Source organism: Cicer arietinum, chromosome 1, assembly GCF_000331145.2.
Source record: "Cicer arietinum cultivar CDC Frontier isolate Library 1 chromosome 1, Cicar.CDCFrontier_v2.0, whole genome shotgun sequence".
Lineage (NCBI taxonomy): Eukaryota > Viridiplantae > Streptophyta > Magnoliopsida > Fabales > Fabaceae > Cicer > Cicer arietinum.
The window spans coordinates 18,430,217-18,449,931 of NC_021160.2; the positions used below are offsets into that span (position 1 = coordinate 18,430,217).

The following is a 19,715-nucleotide window of genomic DNA, read 5'->3' on the forward strand; positions in this document are numbered from 1 at the left end:
AGTGGATTATTTTTGAGTTTAGGATTGATGTATGTAAAAATATAAATGGCAGAAAAAATAAAGAACACAATAGAATTATCCTGGTTCCCCATATGACCAAGGGTACATCCAGTCCTCTTGCACACCACAAGAGATTAATCCACTTGTTGTCAGAAAATGTACAATGCCCACCCTGAGATTTTTTGCTACAAACTTCTAACAATACATCAAGATAGCACACCACTATCTTAGATTAAGCTAATTTAAGAAAGTACTACTTTCTTTTACAAGTGATACAATATGATTTGGAATAAGGATATAAGAGAGGTATAATGATTTCAATCCAATAATACTTCAAGTATTTCGAGAACTTTTCTGAATGATATGAAAGTGAAATGCAAGTACTTTGTAAAAATCAGAATTTTGTTCAAAGTTGTTCAAGGTTTGATTCCAAGGATTGTTTTTTTTTTTTTTGATCTGAAGTTATGGTGTATTTATACTCCATAAACATCTCTTCAGATTCGTGGCCATTGACCCAAGAGGTTTGATGAACAAATACAATGATCTAGAACCATTTCAGATCTGAAAAATTGTATTGCTTCCAGTTGTATTCGAATACAGAATGTATGTATTCGAATACACCTCTTTGTAACGTTCAAATTTATTCCAAATTTTCACCTTGTATTCGAATACATCCTTTATGTATTCGAATACAAATTTGTGATTTTTGCCACTGACTTGCTTTGTATTCGATTACAAAAGGGTGTCGTCGAATACAGATGTAAAAGTTTTGGCTACTAACTTGTTTTGTATTCGACTACAGAAGGTCGTAGTCGAATACAGATGCAAAGGATTTGGCTACTGACTTGCTTTGTATTCGACTACAGCAGGTCGTAGTCGAATACAGATTTGAAGCTTTTGCGTCTGACTTGCATTTGTATTCGAATACACCATGCTATATTCGAGTATACCTTTGTATTTTGTCAAAAAATATTAGTTTTAAGACGTTGTTAATGTAATTTTGACTTTTGAAAATACTTTATATGGATATGTAAATATGAATGGTTCTCATGTATTTGAAGCATTGGTTGTATCATTTACCTTTACATTAAACTTATGCTATGTTTGGATTTAACGTTTTATCAATGAAGATATTTGAACTTATTTTTGAGCTTGTTGCTTTGATCATATTTGTTGATCTTTGTCTTCATGAAAAACATGTATTTTACAACAACAAACCTTGTGAAATAAAAGATTAAGTTTTATGAATGGTGATCTAGTAATGATTGCACTTGAGTTTTATTTAAGGAACATGAATTTCATAAGTGGACAAACAAGAAGCCATTCACATCATCAAGTTCATAAGTATCTACTCAGTAATGAAAGAATCTCAAAAGGAATATATCATATATTAATCATTCAAGAGAATGATTGTTGCATCTTGAAGATAATATCTTCATGAAGAAAATGTCTAATACATTCATACTTATACTAAATTATCTCAATGATACTTGATAGACAAGACACAACATGAGTAAGACCAAGTGAAATTGTAGGAAGTATTGCTTCAACAAAAGAATGATGAATGAACATTTACCAGAATGTTCTGGTTGTTATGTTAAAGAACAATTGACAATAAAAATCTTTTTGGAAGGAAAAAATGCAATAAATTAGTTAGCATTTCACATATAGGTTTTCCAACATTTAATGAGCAATTAAAAGTCAAGATTTTAAGACATACTTGCAAAAATAAACATGCATAATAGTATGCAGAATGATACCCAAATTGATCCTCAGATTGATGACAGATTGATTAGAATAAAATTCTAGTTTTTATAAACAATCATTCTAGTTTAACAAATGATCATTCTAGTTTATTAAAATATCATTATGATTTATCAAGATCATTCTGGTTTATCAAAGGATCATTCTAGTTTATCAAAAGATCATTCTGGTTTATTAAAATATCATTATGGTTTATCAAAAACATTCTGATTTTTCAAGTTCATTCTGGTTTAGCAAAATATCATTCTAGTTTATAAAAATATCATTTTGGTTTATCAAAAGATCATTCTGATTATTTTGCTTTAATGACATAATTAAAACAAATCATTCTCCATAGTTCAAACCTTGAGATAAAAGAATACCAAGACTACTCAAAACTATAATCAAGTCTAGAATTCATGCTGAAGGCCAAAGAAGAAAAACAACCTCCAGATAAATGACATGATCGATCTCCAAATTGATGAGTTGTGAGAAAGGATAGCAAGGGAAAAAAGACATTGTTGATACACTTTTTACAGAAAGTTCAGCATACCACAGAGGCAAAATACTAGGACTAAACAATTATTCAATAACTCATCCATATTTTCCATACAACGCATAACCAAGAATATTATGCTTTTATAAATGAACATTCTAGTTATTCTCTTTTAAAAACATATTTAAAAAAAATCAGTTACCACAATCCAAACCACATGTTAAAGAGTATTAATACTACTCAAATCAGTGCTCAAACCTAGAACTTGAGATGAATGCCCAAAAGAGGAAAACAACCTCCAGATTGATGACCATTGTATTTTCATTATTCTGCAGAAAGTTCTGCATAATTATGATTTAGAACAGTTCCAATGGTCATATGGCAAGAACGTTCTAAACAGATCAATAACATTTTGGCCAAATCAAGAACGTTCTGAATAGAATTACACTATATTTAGTGTGTCCAACGACTATATTCAGTTTAAACTAAATATTTCAAGCCTTTTTTCATCTACAAATTGAAGATCATTTGGAAGATTAAGGTAAGAGTTAAATTTACAAATCTACCAACAATTGTTCAAGTAATAACACGTTAAATACTATTCAAGCAAAACACCAGCTCTCTTAACTATATATGTGGATCATTGTTTACTGAGTTTGTCTTTATTGATCTGAAAACCAGATTTGAGAATCATTGGATCCTAAAAAAATTTATCATACACATCATTAGTAACCCAAGTCTATCTTTTATGTTAAACTAAATGTGTTTTTAAAAATCCTTTCAATGTTGAAAGGTGACTGTAAAAAATTTCGTAGGTTGAGAGGTGAATATTGTAATTGATCAAGGCCTGATAAAGAGAAAAGGTGTGAAGAAGAACATTCTAATTCTGAAGCACATAGTGAAAATCTCACGATTGTGGGGACTAGTATAGCCCGAGTTGGGTGAACCAGTATACTTTTTATGTGTGATATTTCTATCATTTATCTTTAATTATTTGCACACACAAATCACACTTCACTATAACCTAATTTGTTTTATTAACTTCTAATGTACCCATAATATTCTAGGCATTGTGTTTCAACCAAGATTGATCTTGAGTAAATTTAAATTAGGCACAAGAATCAAAATTCAAAAAAGGTCACAATTCAAACCTTCCTTTCTTGTGAATGACATTGCTACTTCACTGAAACCCTCACTAAACACCAAACTCCTACTCATATCCTCTTTGTACCTTCAACAAAACCCACCCCTCAAACCTTCATTGCTTGCTCTATGTCTGATTTAGACACAAACACCAAAGATGAAATGTTTGAGGCAACCTAGTTGAAAGTCTAGCAACACTTAGGTATATATCAAACACATATCCTCTTAATACTTAATTTCCCATCTCAACACCATCACCTTCCCACACTAACCCTCCACAAACACCTAACCAAAAACCCAATCAAACATCACCCATCCATTCCACACCTATGTTTGACCATCCCCCACCTACGTTTGTGGAACCTATCCACGTAGTGACTAAGATAAATGCTCGGGTAGTAATTGACTTACTCTCTAAACTGCTTCAGACTCCATCCAAATTCAATTTGAAACTAATACTTTCAAACCCCTAGAACTAGCCATTTTTATTCCCTTTGTTCCTTTTAGCTTTTCCAAACCTTGACTCATCATTAACTTTTTCATTACTAAAATGAACAAGATTATGAATATGAATGCTAAAATTTTGGATCCTAATGAATTCTCAAATTATTGGGACAATGTTATTTCTTTTGTAACAACCTGAATTAGGGAAACACATGGAGCATGGAATGCATCTAGCCGCTCTGAACTCAAGTGCTTTTAGACATACTATTGAGATCCTCTACCTTCGGGTCTTGCATTTTCAGAAAACTTATGGAGACCATTCTAGAAAGTACCTAATTGCTACATTAGAATGTCCATCAAGTGAAGGTAACTTTCCCTCTCGCTATACTCATTTGGAACCACTAATGGTTTCTCCCTTGGCATCATTGAAGTTTCAACTGATCATCCCACAGGTTGAGTTACCTCAATTGGATATCCTAGTGTTGTTGCTTTAGGATATGTAGAGTCTGCCTTTGAAGATTTTTCTGTTGTTCCTTCTACACTTGATTTTGACCCATCTTAGTTTGTAAATAAGGAAGATTTTGATCGACTAGAAGCTAAAACGAAGGCGCTCAACGAATAGCCAACCAAGATTTAAGGGTCCATTTAGAATACCTTAGGATTGATTTTAGCTAGATTAACAAATATTAACCTTTTATTTACCTTTGATTTTATTTCCTTTTGTGCATTTGTTTTTCACTCTATTTTGTACTATTCACTCTTTAATAGAAATGTTTTGATGTTCTTTAAGTTATAACTCTTATATCTTTTTTTGTGTGGTTTACATCTCTATTTAACTCTTTTTGTCTAATGACAATAAGGGGAGTATATAGGTTTTGACAATTTTTTAGAACAACTTCTTATCTTTGAGCAAACTCTCCTTGTCATAATATAATACTCCACTCTTTTCTAGAAAACCTGCTCATATTAAGCAGGAGTTTTATTGCTTTACTTTGAAAAATCTCTACATTTATCATTTCATTATAAAAAAAATTATTTACAAAAATAGATGTTTGTCATCACAAAAAATAGGAAGATTGTTAGAACCAATGTGAGTTAAAGAACAATGACCCTTAATTATTTTGATGATAATATAAATTATTTATGTCAAAACAATTTATAGCACTAAGAGTTTTAATTAAATATGCAACTCCCTTGTCATGAAACGTAAAGACCTTGCGCTTCATCTGCGGAATCAATTCTGAACACAAAATTCGACAAGTTTTTAATGTTGATTCAAGATCTTTGAAGATTCGATACGACCTATTAATTCATATGTTGATTTTATGCAATCACAACAACAGTCAGAAACCCAAATGGACTCAAAGCTTCTCTATAAAAGGATTCTTGATCGTCACTAAGAAATATAAGCAAGAAAAAGAAAACAACAAGAAAGAAACCTATTGGTGTCATATATACAAACTCATGAAAATTCTTGTATTAGCTCTAAGTGCTGAGAAATCTAAAACACTTTATGAGAACCATTTTTGAAAAAATTATTCTATGACATTTTTCATAAAACCATATTAAACACGGTTGTAACTTGGTCTATTAGTGGTTCCTGCTCTAAACAACTTGGCCGTACTAAGCTAGACGATTGAAAAGACTTGAACACTACAAGTTTGACTAGAAGATGTTCAGTCGATGTGTGATAACATTGGTGATTAGTGGATTAAATCCATTGTGAAGGGATTGGAAGTAGTTATCGTGTTTGTGGTGATTTGAGATAAATTGGTTTGTGTTACTCTTCTTATGTCTTTACTTATCGTTTTACATATTCTTGGTTTTCACGTCACCAACTTACAATTTGATTTTAAATTAGGTTTCTGTTATGATACAAAATACAATTCAAACTTTCATTTCTTGAGTTTTTCTCTTTACTCAATCTTTTCACAAATTATACTATTTATGACTTAGAAATTATAATTTCGATGATCCAATGGTTCAATCTAACCTAATTAGGCAAACTATGACATAGAAATCTAATTTTCAAGATCCAAAGATGGAATTTAACCTACTTTATGATATAAATTTTTAAATTTGATGACCTAACGATTCAATCTTACCTAATTGCTAATTAGACTGACAATGACTTAGAAAATTTAATTATTTTCATCCGACTGTTCAATCTTAAATAATTAGCCTAATTATGACTAACAAATTTTAATTTTGATCACCCAACAATATAAACTAACTATGACTTAGAAATTTAATTTTGGATGATTAAACTATTCAATCTAACCAAATTAGAGTAATTAATTGTTAGAAATTCTAATTTTGATTATCTAGTGGTTCAATATTCGCTAATTAGACTAACTATGGCTTAAAAATTCTAATTTCGATGATCCAACAGTTCAATCTAACCTTACTAGACCAACTGTGATTTTAAAATTCAAAGTTCAATGTTCCAACGATTCAATATTAACTAATTAGAATAACAATGACTAAGAAAATATAATTTCCATATGTCAATCTAACCAAATTAAAATAACTATGACTTATAAATTTTAATTTTGTTACTCCAACAATTTAATCTTAACTAATTAAATTATTTATGATTTCGAAATTATAATTTTGATGATTCAACAGTTCAATGTTAACTACTTAAACTAAGTATGTCTAATAATTCTACTTTTGATTATCCAATGTCCAACCATAATTAATAAAACAAACAATGTCTTAGAAATACTAATTTTGATAATCCAACAATTTAATGTTAACTAATTAGACCAATTATGACAAAAAATTCTAATTTTGATGATCCAACTAATAATTATAACAAATTAGACTAACAATGACTTAAAATTATATTTTCAATGACCCAACGATTCATTCTTAACTAATTCGGTGAACAATGACTTATAAATTTTAATTTTGATTATCCAACAGTTCAACATTAACTAATTAGACTAACTTTGACATATAAATTATCATTTAAATGTTCCAACGTTCAATCGGCCCTAATTAAGCTATAACATAGAAATTTTTACTTTTGATGATTCAATGATTCAATCTTAACCGATTAGTATAACTGTGACTTAGAAATTCTAATTTTGATGATTTCACGATTCAATCTAAACTAATAAACTGATTGTTTCACCCTTAATAAAATAAATTAATATTAAAATACATTAATTAATATTAATTCTTAATCGTGAATACAATTGCATTTTTATTTCTCGTCTTTAGTATCTTTTCCGTTCCTACCCGTGTTTTAAGAATCAAACCAATGACTGATTTGGTCAAATTATTGATTTAGTACATAGTTGGTCTAATTTATATTTATAAACTTTTAAAAGTCATGAAAAATAAATTTTATAATTAAAAATTATATCATAATAAATGTATTTTTTTTAATTATTAGTCATGAAAAATCAAAATATAATAAATCATTTATATATATAATTTTACATTAAAAATTTAATGCATAAATTAACTTCATTGCATACAATTGATTATTACTTAAGTTGTCTATATATCTAGAAAAGACAAATAACCAAGATGAGTCGAGTGATTATATAATACATTGATTTTTAGTTATTGTGTTTAAGTCCTAAAGCAAGTAAATATTTTAAATTGTTTTTAAAAATAGATGGGGAACATCCCATTAATTTGAATCTTGGAAACACTCCTTAATTTGTATACAATGTGTAAACAATTTTACACTTAAGGGTTGTGATCGATTGGTAATTTAAAAACTTTTATTAAGGTATATAAAATATTAAATTGGTATACTCTAGTTAGGGGTGGGAATAGGCCAAACCAGACTTTGGAAAGCCTGAGTTTGGCTTACAATTAATTTTTTAGGTCTAAGCATGGTCTACGGCCTATCATAGGGCTTTATTTTCAGTCTGGTCTGGTCTTTTTAAAAGTTTGGTTTGGCTTGAAAACCTATTTAAATGTCTTATTCACATTAAAACATTTAACAGCCTTATTCACCTGAAACAAACACCTTTTAAACCTTAAAAAATAATTTTTAGTTTCAAAGAATAGATTTTTTTTCCTGAAACAAATGCACCAATTATTACCTCTCAAACAAACATGGACATATTCAGTAAGAATATAATTAATATTATTATCAACTTTGAAACTTCTAAAGCTACTGCACCTATTTTATGCATTTTTTTTTACTATTTTTTTACAAATTCACATGTACTATTTTGATTTATGATTTATTTTTATTTATAAAACTTAAAATTAGAAACAACTTCAATGGAGTTTCTAGAAGAATTTTAAGAGATTTTACAAAGGCTAACTTTACTAAAGGAAAAAATAAAGATTTGGAAGCAGTAAATATTGAAATTTTACATAGTATAATTGTTATATAATAATATGAACAATTCAACTTGAAAATAGCGAAAATAATATAAAACGGCTACCGAATATGAAATGACTACTAAGTGATTGCCTAATTAATAGACTTTAAAATAAGAAATAATCTTATGAATAAATAATAATAAAAATAACATTAATAAATAATAAAATATATATAGGTCGATCTAATATACTTTTTTATATGTGTGGGTATGACATATTTAAATAAATAAGCTTTAAAAATAGCTTGAGTTTAGCTTTTTTTAGTTTTTTATTAAACAAGTTAGGTCAGGTCATAGGCCCCTGACGGACGACCTAACTTATTTTATCCTACTGGTAGTTCAAAAACTCTTATTAGAATATGTAAAATATTAAGCTCGTATTATAATGAATTTAATTTTCATGTACCGACAATATAAAAAAATCCACAGTCAATAAATTATTACCATAATTATGACAAAAGTTCAAAATTTTCAATTTCTTTTTAAAATAAATGGGGAACATTCCATTAATTGAATCTTGGAAACATAAATCTCTTTAATTTATATACAATGTGTAAAGAATTTTATATTTAATGGTTATGATTGACAGAGAGTTTAAAAACTTTTATTAGAATATGTAAAATATTAAACCCGTATTAGAATAAATTTAATTTTCATACATCGATAATGTAAAAAGTTTTATGTCGACTAATCATAATCAATCATGTGAGTAATTTTATAAATAATTATGACAAAAGTGAAATATTGTTTGCGAACCTAACAATTGTGATTGATTGAAAGATAAATTTACGCTAATAATATATATAAATTAAATTTTATTAGAGCGTGTTTAATTTTCATACAATAACAATGTAAAAAAATTACTGAGTTGATAACTCATTATCAATCATGTGTGAGTGACTTATAAAATACAATAATGAATATGATATAGATAGTAAAATACATATATTTAATTTTCATTAGTGTCAAATCATCACGGATAAATTACCTATAATTCTTCTACGGATAACCTAAGCCTCACCAAAAAACATGGGAAACAATTTTTTCACATTTCCGATAAAAAAATAATTACATTAAAAATCTTATGAATATTTATGATAAGCAAAGGAACTATAAAACACAAATTTAAATTTAATGTAATTCCATTAAATCAATATAAAACATCACACACGAAATCTTGTCTAGTCTAGGAGAAAATAATTGTGTACTCTGTAGCCAATAAGAAGCAGAGAAAGTGAAAAACAGAGTAGATAGAGAAAAGAGTCTACATTTCACAAAAAGAATATATATATCTCACCATGATTTGCACATATTAATCATCATGTGGATTCCCTAATAATAACACCATGATCATCACCACTAGCAAAAATTACAAAGTGAAACTTCCACCACCATCATGAAGGGGCACTACTACCTATCAAACACCTAGCTTTTTTATTTATTTTTTTACTTTCCAAATATATATACTTTTTAATTTTGTTGTTGTTGATAGATGAAAAAGAATGTTATGAAGAAGTTATATTACAAGCTGTTGATTTGGATTTATCAAGTATAGACCACATAACATGAACATCTTCATAACCGCATGCCATGACTTCACCATGTAGATCCATTCCACGGTTCTGATCTTGTTCTGTTGAATCATAAAAATCAGTGATACTAATCAATGATATTAACCAATATGATTAGACACATTTATTTTATTTATATGTACATACCTATTTGAGATTTCTTATGATCCCTTGGTGGTTGCTGGTTAAAGAAAGTGCAAGCTTTCTTGAATGGGGATGTAATTGTCTTCTTCCAAGAAGCCATTGAAATTTGATTTTGGATAATTTTGGTTCTATAAGAAATATAGTTCTCTTTGTAATAGTACTGTATTATTATTCTCTAGGCCTTATATATACTATGCAGAGGATGTCTAGTTAGGAGAAATTTAATAATGTAGGAAAAATATTTATTTATAAAAAAATAATAAGAGGAACATAAAGAGAGAGAAATTTAATAGAGGCAAGATCCGTGAGATGAGGTTATAAATGAAAGGAAAATCACAACTTTATTTTGAGTTTCCTTATCTCATCAAACAAAAGGTATAACACACTGTACCCAAGCACATGCTGCACGCTCCCTCTCTCACATACTTCCTTACACGTGAATTCTTTTCCATTGGATTCTATAATAATAATAATAATAATAATAATAATAATAACAATAATAATAATTATTATTATTATAATTATTATTTTTATTATTATTTATTAAAGAATTTTTTTTTTATCTTGACTATCTAATTCTCAAGAGAAAACCATCGTTATTATAAATTAGAATTTAGTAAAGAGAAATAAAATATGATAAAAAATTGTTCAAGTTATAATTTAAAATTGAGTATCTTTTCAAATGATTTATTTATAATTTAAAATCGTTAATCACTTAAATTTAACTATTTAATTTATTTATTAAAGTACTTGAATTAAACTAAACGGTTTGCTTTTTCTTTTTTCTATATAAGTTAGCCGTTAGCCTTTTGGAGGAAGGTCCCCCATTATGGCATATAACCATCTTTTTAGTTGCATTTTGGTTCTTTTTAAAACTAAAATAATCACATCTTTTGTGGATGAAATAAATGGACGTAATTAATATGGATCACGAAAAGGTTGTATGTGATGCTCACCTTTTTTAAGTAAATTAATAGATTTTCCCCAAAAAATTTGAGTAATAGTAATGGTCCATATAAACAATTTTACATAGATAATATAAATAAATGATTTTATAATTTTTAATAATTTAAAATTATAATTATGAGATAATTAAAATGATAAAATCAATCGTAACTATTTAGTGTCACTTAAAATTAATTTATACCGATATAGAATACTATCCATTTTCTCAAAGTTACCTAGTATATTTGCTAAAACTGGTATAGGTTCACTAATGAAGCAATATTGCAATGCATTAAATGTTACTAAAACTTCACTATTAAATATATTTAGACAAAATTAGTACTAAAATGAGTGGTCTCCAAGAGTCTCTATGACCTTCCACCATTTTTTGTATAAAAAGAGACAGATGGAGCAATAATAACACGATTGTTTCTGATAGATAAATACAACTTGATTTATTTCAATTTGAATCCTCCAAATTATACTTTTAGTTGCATATAAAGCCCTTTTTTCTAGGTAACATTTAGTATACATACAAATGCTAAATTTGTGCACCAAACACAAGTGCAGCAAAAACAGTAGGTAGTTCCGATTTTTTCCATTTTCCTTTTATTTATTAACTCAATAGTTTGATATGTTACGTTAAGAATTCAATTGTAGAAAGAAAAAAAATTAAAATTAAAATTTTAAAATTGTGAATAATATAACAAATGTTCTTAGGACATTAATTAGCACGACTTTATATATATTATTGGTTAAATAATTGTTTTTACATTTAAGAATGTAGTGGTTAAGTTCCTCCTACATCCTAAATGTGTAGAGTATGACATGCTTGAACTCAAATTTCAGCCTATCAAATATCTCTCTTTCGTTTTACTATATTGTATTTAAGTGAATATATGATTTCACTCTTTATATTTTTGACCAAGTAACTATATGTTTATTAGTTTATATGTCATTTGTTAAATTCAACTCTCTTCATGGTATTTAGACATTTCTTATTATTATATATAAATAAATTATCTCACATGTTTAAAATTAAATTATTGTTTTTTATAAAATAAAAATATCATTTTTATTAAAAAAAAGTTAATTACAATCCAAAGTATTATTTTTTATAAAATAAAGTTTCCATCGCTAATAATTTTTATTTTAGGAGCTAGTAATAAATTAAATAGGGTTAAATAAATTTTTGGTCACTTTAAAATTTAAAATTTTAATTTTAGTCTTTTTAAAAAACATCGTCAACTTTTAGTCCTTTAAAATATCTTTTATATTTTTTGTCTCTGATTTTAAATCAACTATTGTGTAGATTTTGAATTTTTAAATAATCTTTTTACTAATGATCAAGACATGTTTAACAACTACTTTGTAAAAATTTAAATTCTTTTAAAAAATAATAAATTAATATTTAATTTATCACTTGTTAAAAAATTCTATAAGAAAATTTATTATAATGTCTTAAATATTAGTGTAAAATGTCATTAAAAATACAAAAGATAGGTAATAATTAGATTAAAATTATAGACTAAAATTGAAAAAGAAAAATTTAAGAAACTAAAAGTTGATAAATTTTTTTTATAAAAATTAAAAATAAATTATAAATTTTTATAGTGACTTCAAATTTATTTATCTCTATTAAGTAATAAAGATTATTAGCTTTTGTACCTTTTAACATTTCCCAGAAAAGAAAAAGAATTACAACTCCAACAGCGGTACATCTTAAATCCTTTCCAAAGGCTGGTACACTTTTATAACAGGTTGCCTTTAAATCAATGACTAATGATGCATTTGAGTATGGTACACAAATTTTATCATTTGTGTATTCTAAATGCAACCTTTTTTCTGTTGACATTGTTATACTGTTTCTGTCGGGCGGGTACGGTGGTTCTGAGCATCTTGTAAAAATTTGAAAAACAAAAAATTATGTTAGATTACAATAAAAAAAATCAAATATTAAAATAATATTATATTAAATATTAAAAAAATATGTTTAAATTGCAATAAAATAATGAAAGTATAGAAATTATTTACAAATACTGTACAAATATCGATATTGATAATATTTCCGATACAAATACTTCATAATTTTAAAAATATTAATGCTTCAGAATATGGAGAAGGGAGAAAGAGACTAATTTTATTTTTCTGAACCTTTCTATCTCAAATTAGACATGTCTAATTATTGAAGAGGGTCCCTGTCTATTTCAATTATTTGGAAAATTGAATTATTTTTACACATTGTAGAGTAAAATTACATAAGCAAATATTCTTAGTCTTATAAGTCTTTCATGGTATCTTCTTGGGGTCACAATGATAGATAGATACTGTGATTTTTGTGCAGAAACCCCAATACTGATCTGCAAATTCTGAGCCATTTTCTAATGAAATAAGGTAAGTTAATGTTTGATAAAGGAGGAGTCGGTCCAAGATTTTTGGAGGCATACAATGAATTTAATATAAGATATTTTAAAGTTTTTAATAATATTTTAATAAAATAAAAAAATTGTTTATCACATACTTTAAAAAAAATTATTTATTAAATTAATATAATTAATTTTGTATAATATTTCTATTTTAATTGATAATTCAATCAATTAAATTAATTTTTTTTTAGGCAATATAATTTGACAAAATTTTATTAATTTTAAGTTATAAAAAATTTAGTAAAAATTTAATATGTTTTTAAAACTATAGTTTTAGTAGCCTTATCCTAAGTTGGCCACAAATATTATAAACAATAATAAATGTCTATTCTCATTATCTTCGCTCATTTAATACTTTATTTTATCTATATATATATTTTTTCTATACCATCATCACATGATTATCTTTTATCTCTATTTATCTTAAAGTTTATTCATTCATTAAGGTGTACACACCCAAACATTTTCAAGTATTATTTCCTTATTCCATGGCATGTGATGCCCACATGCTTTAGTGGGGAATGGGAGAACATGGAAAACTTCACTCAATGCAATTGCAAACAAAAGATAAACCAACCATCTGTGGGGTCTTAATACAGTAACATAGCATTTCATTTTCAGGCCCATCTTGTACCCTAACTTTGACGTAAAAATGCCCATATTTTTGCTTGGAAATGGAGTCAATGGATTTATATAATTTTTTTAGTGAATCTAAGGTAGACTTTTTTGGTGAGAAGTGGCGGAGCTAACTTAATTTTTAATTTTGAAGGAGCCAAATATATGTGTTAATTGTAATTTCAGACGGAATCTCTTTTACTCGTTAAAAAGTTCACAATTATTTGTTCAAATAAAGCATAATAAACCATACGAGTAAATAAAAAGAAAGTTAGGAAAAATCATTTTTGTTATTGTTGTATTCTTTAATAATTTTATTTTTGTATAAATTATTGACAGGTGTTGACTGGAGTGGAAGGAAACTAGACTCTCACAAAGTGGTGAATCTATGTTAAAATATTTGTTGGAAGAGATATCTACCTTCAAATAAAATTATATTACCTTCAAATAAAATTATATTCGCTTCAAATTATCTATCTATCCATCTATATATATATCTATATCTATATATATATATATATATATATATATATATATATATAAAAGAAGTGTTAACAAAAGTGTGTTGCTAGCATTTATTTTTTATTTTAGAAGAGATAATAAATTTCATCATAATTAATTCATGCAACTATGAGATCCTGAGTTCAAACCATGACAAAATATTAACCTAACAATATCAACATTTGCTAGCATTATTTATATATATATATATATACACTTTCAACATTTGGGTAGACATAGCTACCTCTTAGCCACCTATTACCCTTAGAGTTGTACACAAATATTTCAAAATAGTAGATATTATATTTAATTGTAATTTTAGCCATTTTATTTTACAAATTTATAAAATTAATTATCTTAATTTAAAATATAACAATTTTGATCCCTTATTTTAATTTTGAATTAAAAATTGACAATATAACATGTTTTAAATAACGTGGTATATGATGTGAGATGATATAAACTATAAAATTACAATAAAATCATCTAAAAATTTGACATTTAACTTTGAATTTTTAATTTTTATAATTTAATTAATAACATATGAATAATTAATGCATCTAGATGATTCTATATCATAAAATTACATGTCACATCATTTAGAATATTTCATATCGTCATTTTTAGTTAAAAAATTTGAAAAAATAATCAAATTTGTCTGATTTTAAAAATGAGAGACTAATTCTATCAATTAGTAAAAATAGAAGGATGAAAATTTTTTGACACAAAATTAGACATTTGACAAAATTAGACATTTGACAATGTATGAAAAAAAGATCTCTTACGTACATATATTCTTGTATAATAAGTGCTTTTAAAACATATATTCTTGTATAATAAGTGCTTTTAAAAGACTTGTTAGTAAATAAAAAAGAAAATAAATCTTTGAAAATTGTACATTTAATGCTTTGAGAATCTTCTATTTTAATTCTTTAACAACTACTATTAAGACATTTATTACCACGACACTTATTTATTTGTATACCCCAATCAATTTCGCCCAATAGCTTCCCTTCAAAGTGTGTCGGATCATTGGTTTCCACTACATTATCAATACCATAAGTAATAGAGAAAATAAGACTACTAGTATATATATTATGTCTATTATTTTCGACAAAGAGTATATATAGTAATGTAAACACTATGGTTATGTTGAAAGTAATCGAGACCAAAAGTCAAAATATTCCTTTATATTCCCTCCGAACTCAATTACAAGTAAAATATATTTTCTAGACTTAAATATAACCAAAATGTCAATTAATTAACCTTATTGATAAAGAAGTACTTGCTTTGTTTTTGCTTATAAATTAATTTAGAGAATATCTTATTTATATATAAAAGTACTTACTTTATTTTCGGGTTTCTAAACCCCCCCATAAAGAATGTAATCTCGAGTCTTGGAATATCCAAATTTGGGTTTGATTCATACTTTCTTGAAACCAAAGCTTGTAATCTCTGATATGCATATGAATATTTAAGTAAATTTGCATAGAAACCCAATGCAACAGTGCATCCCCTTTGATCTAAAATGGCTAATCACACGAGTTATCCTTGGCATTTTCAATTTCATACTTAGTCTTTGTTTATTCCCTTTCACATGCAATGTGACTGACAACTGAACAGTGATAATTATTGCTTGTATGATTATGGTTTTATATACCAAAATAATTCATTTGTTTAAGAATATGGATTCTTTTAGAAAAAAAGATAAAACAATGAAGTGAGATGATTGATGGGGGTTTTCACATGTAGACAGACTGCATGTTCGGGAATTTAATGTTTGGTCGGTCTTTACTTTTCTTCTTTATAATAATAAAATCATTTATTTAATTTATTAATTTTTTTATATTCTTTTAAAATATTTTAATAACGAGGTTCAAAGACTTTTTTTATATTAACAAAAAATAAATATATTTAAAAAAGACTCGATGTCAAGTGACAGACGATGTCAAAAAATGTAAACTGAAAAATTAATATTATATCTATAATTAAAATGATAATTTGTCATTTAATAATTTAAAATATCTATAATTAAAAAATTTTAAATTTTTATTTAATCCACTTTATACAAACAATTTGATAATTTTAATCTTTTAATGATAATATTTATATTCAGAGATCCCTTATTAATTAATATTACTATTTTAAGGATACTACTACTTACTACTACCTCCATCCTTACTCTTTGTAGTAGTATGAAAAGTAAAATAGTAAATTTAATATATCAATTTTATGTATAGATATTTACTAAAACACTTATAAGAGTATGTTTTGAAAAAAAATTGACAATGCCCCCAAATATAATGCCAATCAACTAATGAAATTTCTCTAAATGAGTAAAAAAATAGGATGTTTGTTAGTATCTTTTTGGTATAAGTGACAGTTAGATTATATTTAACGGATCCTAAAGTTGATAATAATGGATGTATTGTGTGGGGACTTGGCTAATAGTAAGCCTAGGAGTTAGGGAGTTGAGAGTGGTTGATGTTGACACAAACATATGGCCTTAACCAATCTAGTTTGAAGACGACGAAATAGAAAGGGCCCCTAGAGACGAAGTACAATCTGGTGGAAACCAAATTGTGCCAACTAGAGACCAACAACGTACCACTAACAAGGACTTCAGCTTGGACGCAATCATACAAGTTATGGATATCCATTCGCTTTCTTTAATTTTTAATTAAGAAAAGAAAAATAATTCCTTTAGTTAATTCATTCGAAGAATCTCTAGGGAAACTAGTGCGATGTGCAAACAATTATATGCATTTTTGTCTCTTAAAGTAGGGGAATTTGTCCCCACATCCATCGTTTATTTGGTTTTTTATTTATTTTTAATTTCAATTCTTTATTAATTGAGTATGTTAGGTTTTTACATTAACAAAGAGTGCTCCTTTGGTAAAATTTGTCCACTCAAATTGAGGATTTTAGTAATTTTTTTTCTAATTAATTTATAAAAAAGGTCAATTTATGTAATTCATATTTTACAATTATAAAAAGTGATTTTTTTTTTAAATTAGTTTTTTTTTTATTGTTTAGAAAATGTCCTAATGACAATTATTAGTATGACCTTTTTACTATTTAATTAATCTATATATATATATATATATATATATATATATATATATAAATAAATAAAAAGTAAGGTTGTGTTGTGAATTTTCTTGTTGAGAAGAAGGTATTTTAGTAGTATTATTTCTATAATTAGTTTATTAAGTAATAATTGCATTTATCATTTAGGAGCAGAGTTAATGATATTCATGTGCATCTAATTCAACTATATAGTGTCTCCAAAAACTCAGTATTTGTAAATTTATATAGAGGTGAAAATAGGTTAACTAAGCGAAAGGCGAAAGGGATAGAAGTTCTAATCTACTCAAATTTATCTTAGACCATTTTTAAAAATAAAAAATAAATAAATAAAACTTCTTACATAACTAAAAAGGCCATACTAAATACCATTGAAAAAGCCTTTTAAACTTAAGTTTAGAATGGATCCAACAAGATTTTCTTTAAATGAGTTTGACTTGTTGAAAAAATATTAAGGCTCAAGTTTAGCATCTTAGTATCATCAATTTTTTTTAAAGAATGGCGTAGCCATTTTAGGACAATGGTCCGACTTGTTATGATATACTTTTTTATGAAATTGATTATGAGTTATGATATTTTTCATCTATATTATAAAATCATTAAGAAAGTAAAAAAATACGTTAATGATACACAAATATTTTAGAAGCAAATGATAAATTACTTAACTAAAACTTTAATTTTAATGACCAAACTAATTTATTTCACATATAGTGCATGATTAAGAATAATGTAAAATATATAATTTTTAATCTCATTCATCTACAAAAAGATTATTTGTTGATCTTCGTTCATATCGACTTTAGAGAGTCTCTAACATGACCAATATTCAATCACACATTGACAAATCATATATAAGATTAAATTGGTTTCTATACAGTCCACGTGTTACATGTAATTTGTTTATATTTATAAATCTTTTGAAGTTATAACAAATATAATAGATTTGTCAAAACAAATTATCTGATATGTTTAAGATTGGTTTTAACAAATTGTGCAATTTTTAAGTTGGGCCAAAAAATTATATTTTAATATTGTTCTAAATATATTAACCAAGTTCGGCTTTAAGATTGTCAGTTGGGTGTGTAGTTCGCATATTATTTTTTACATTATTTTTTAATTTTTTTTTTAAATTTGTTTGTAACTTTTAATTTAAATTTTTTTCATGCCCATTGATTTTAATTTTTTATGGTATAATATAAATACATTAAAAGTGAATCAATTTGAACGAGTATAAATTATAAATCGATATCTAACTCAATTTGAATGAATATCACTATTGAGTCATTGATGGGCACGTTGGTTGGTTGAATCTCTTTTGGACCAACTTTTCTTTGGTATGTGGAGCGGTTTTTTTAATCTCTTTTACTATTTTTATTTTTTTAATTTAATTTTATGGACTACCCAATACTCATATAGACTAACCTGAATGGATTATTGATTTATTCAGACCGAGTCAAAAACCTTAAAAAAAATTGAGCTAAATTATTAGGCTCAAACACTATGTTTTAGTGGACTAGTCGGACCAGCTCATATGGAATAGCCCGTTCTGAACAGCTATAGTTGATAGTACATTTTGTAATAACAAATTGGTCATAAATTTATCTCTGAATAATATTTTTTTGAAAATAATTATAAACCCTATATATGAAAATGAAGGAAACGGTTTTTCAAAGCAAAATGTGTGTCATTAATAATGAAAACGATATAAAAACAAGCGCTTAAAACGCGAAAAAACACCAGCTCGGTAAAAAGCTCGACGACATAAGTCAAACTAAGAAGACATAAATTATAAAATAATACCAAGGCATTCTATTGGATATTGCCACCATAAGTCATAAGAAAAGTCTTTAGCTTTATCTTTGAATCACTACCCATAAACGACTTTAACACAATCTAATAAATTAAGTGATGTGGTGTTACCTTGTTTGAATACCACCTGATTACAAGCCTTTCAAACTGTCCGAACAGATGCAAACCAAATAATTTGAAGACTTTGACGCAACGTCGTGTCACTAAAAGTAAATTTTTGAACCATTTAGCATGTAGAGATTACCCTTTAAAAAATGCTTTTAATCCTGAGTCAAACCAAAATATCTATCCAAATCCGACCAAAACTAGGACAATAAAAAAAAAATGTTAAGTAATTCTATCTTAGCACACCCACCAACACACAAATTGAATGCTACACAAGTATCCCATGAAAAGTCAGATTATCTTTCAAAGACAATCTATTAGACAAAAGTTT

The 19,715-nt window shown here is 26.6% G+C and overlaps 1 protein-coding gene across 1 annotated transcript; it reads right to left on the reverse strand.

Moving 5' to 3' along the window:
- Positions 1-9,432: 9,432 nt before the first annotated feature.
- LOC101488468 (uncharacterized) lies at positions 9,433-10,152 on the reverse strand. The gene is made up of 2 exons (XM_004488104.4): positions 9,900-10,152; positions 9,433-9,814 (listed from the first exon to the last, which is right to left on the reverse strand). The coding sequence occupies exons 1-2, from the start codon at positions 9,994-9,996 to the stop codon at positions 9,687-9,689; spliced, it is 225 nt and encodes a 74-aa protein (XP_004488161.1). The 5' UTR covers positions 9,997-10,152; the 3' UTR covers positions 9,433-9,686.
- Between the last annotated feature and the right edge of the window lie 9,563 nt (positions 10,153-19,715).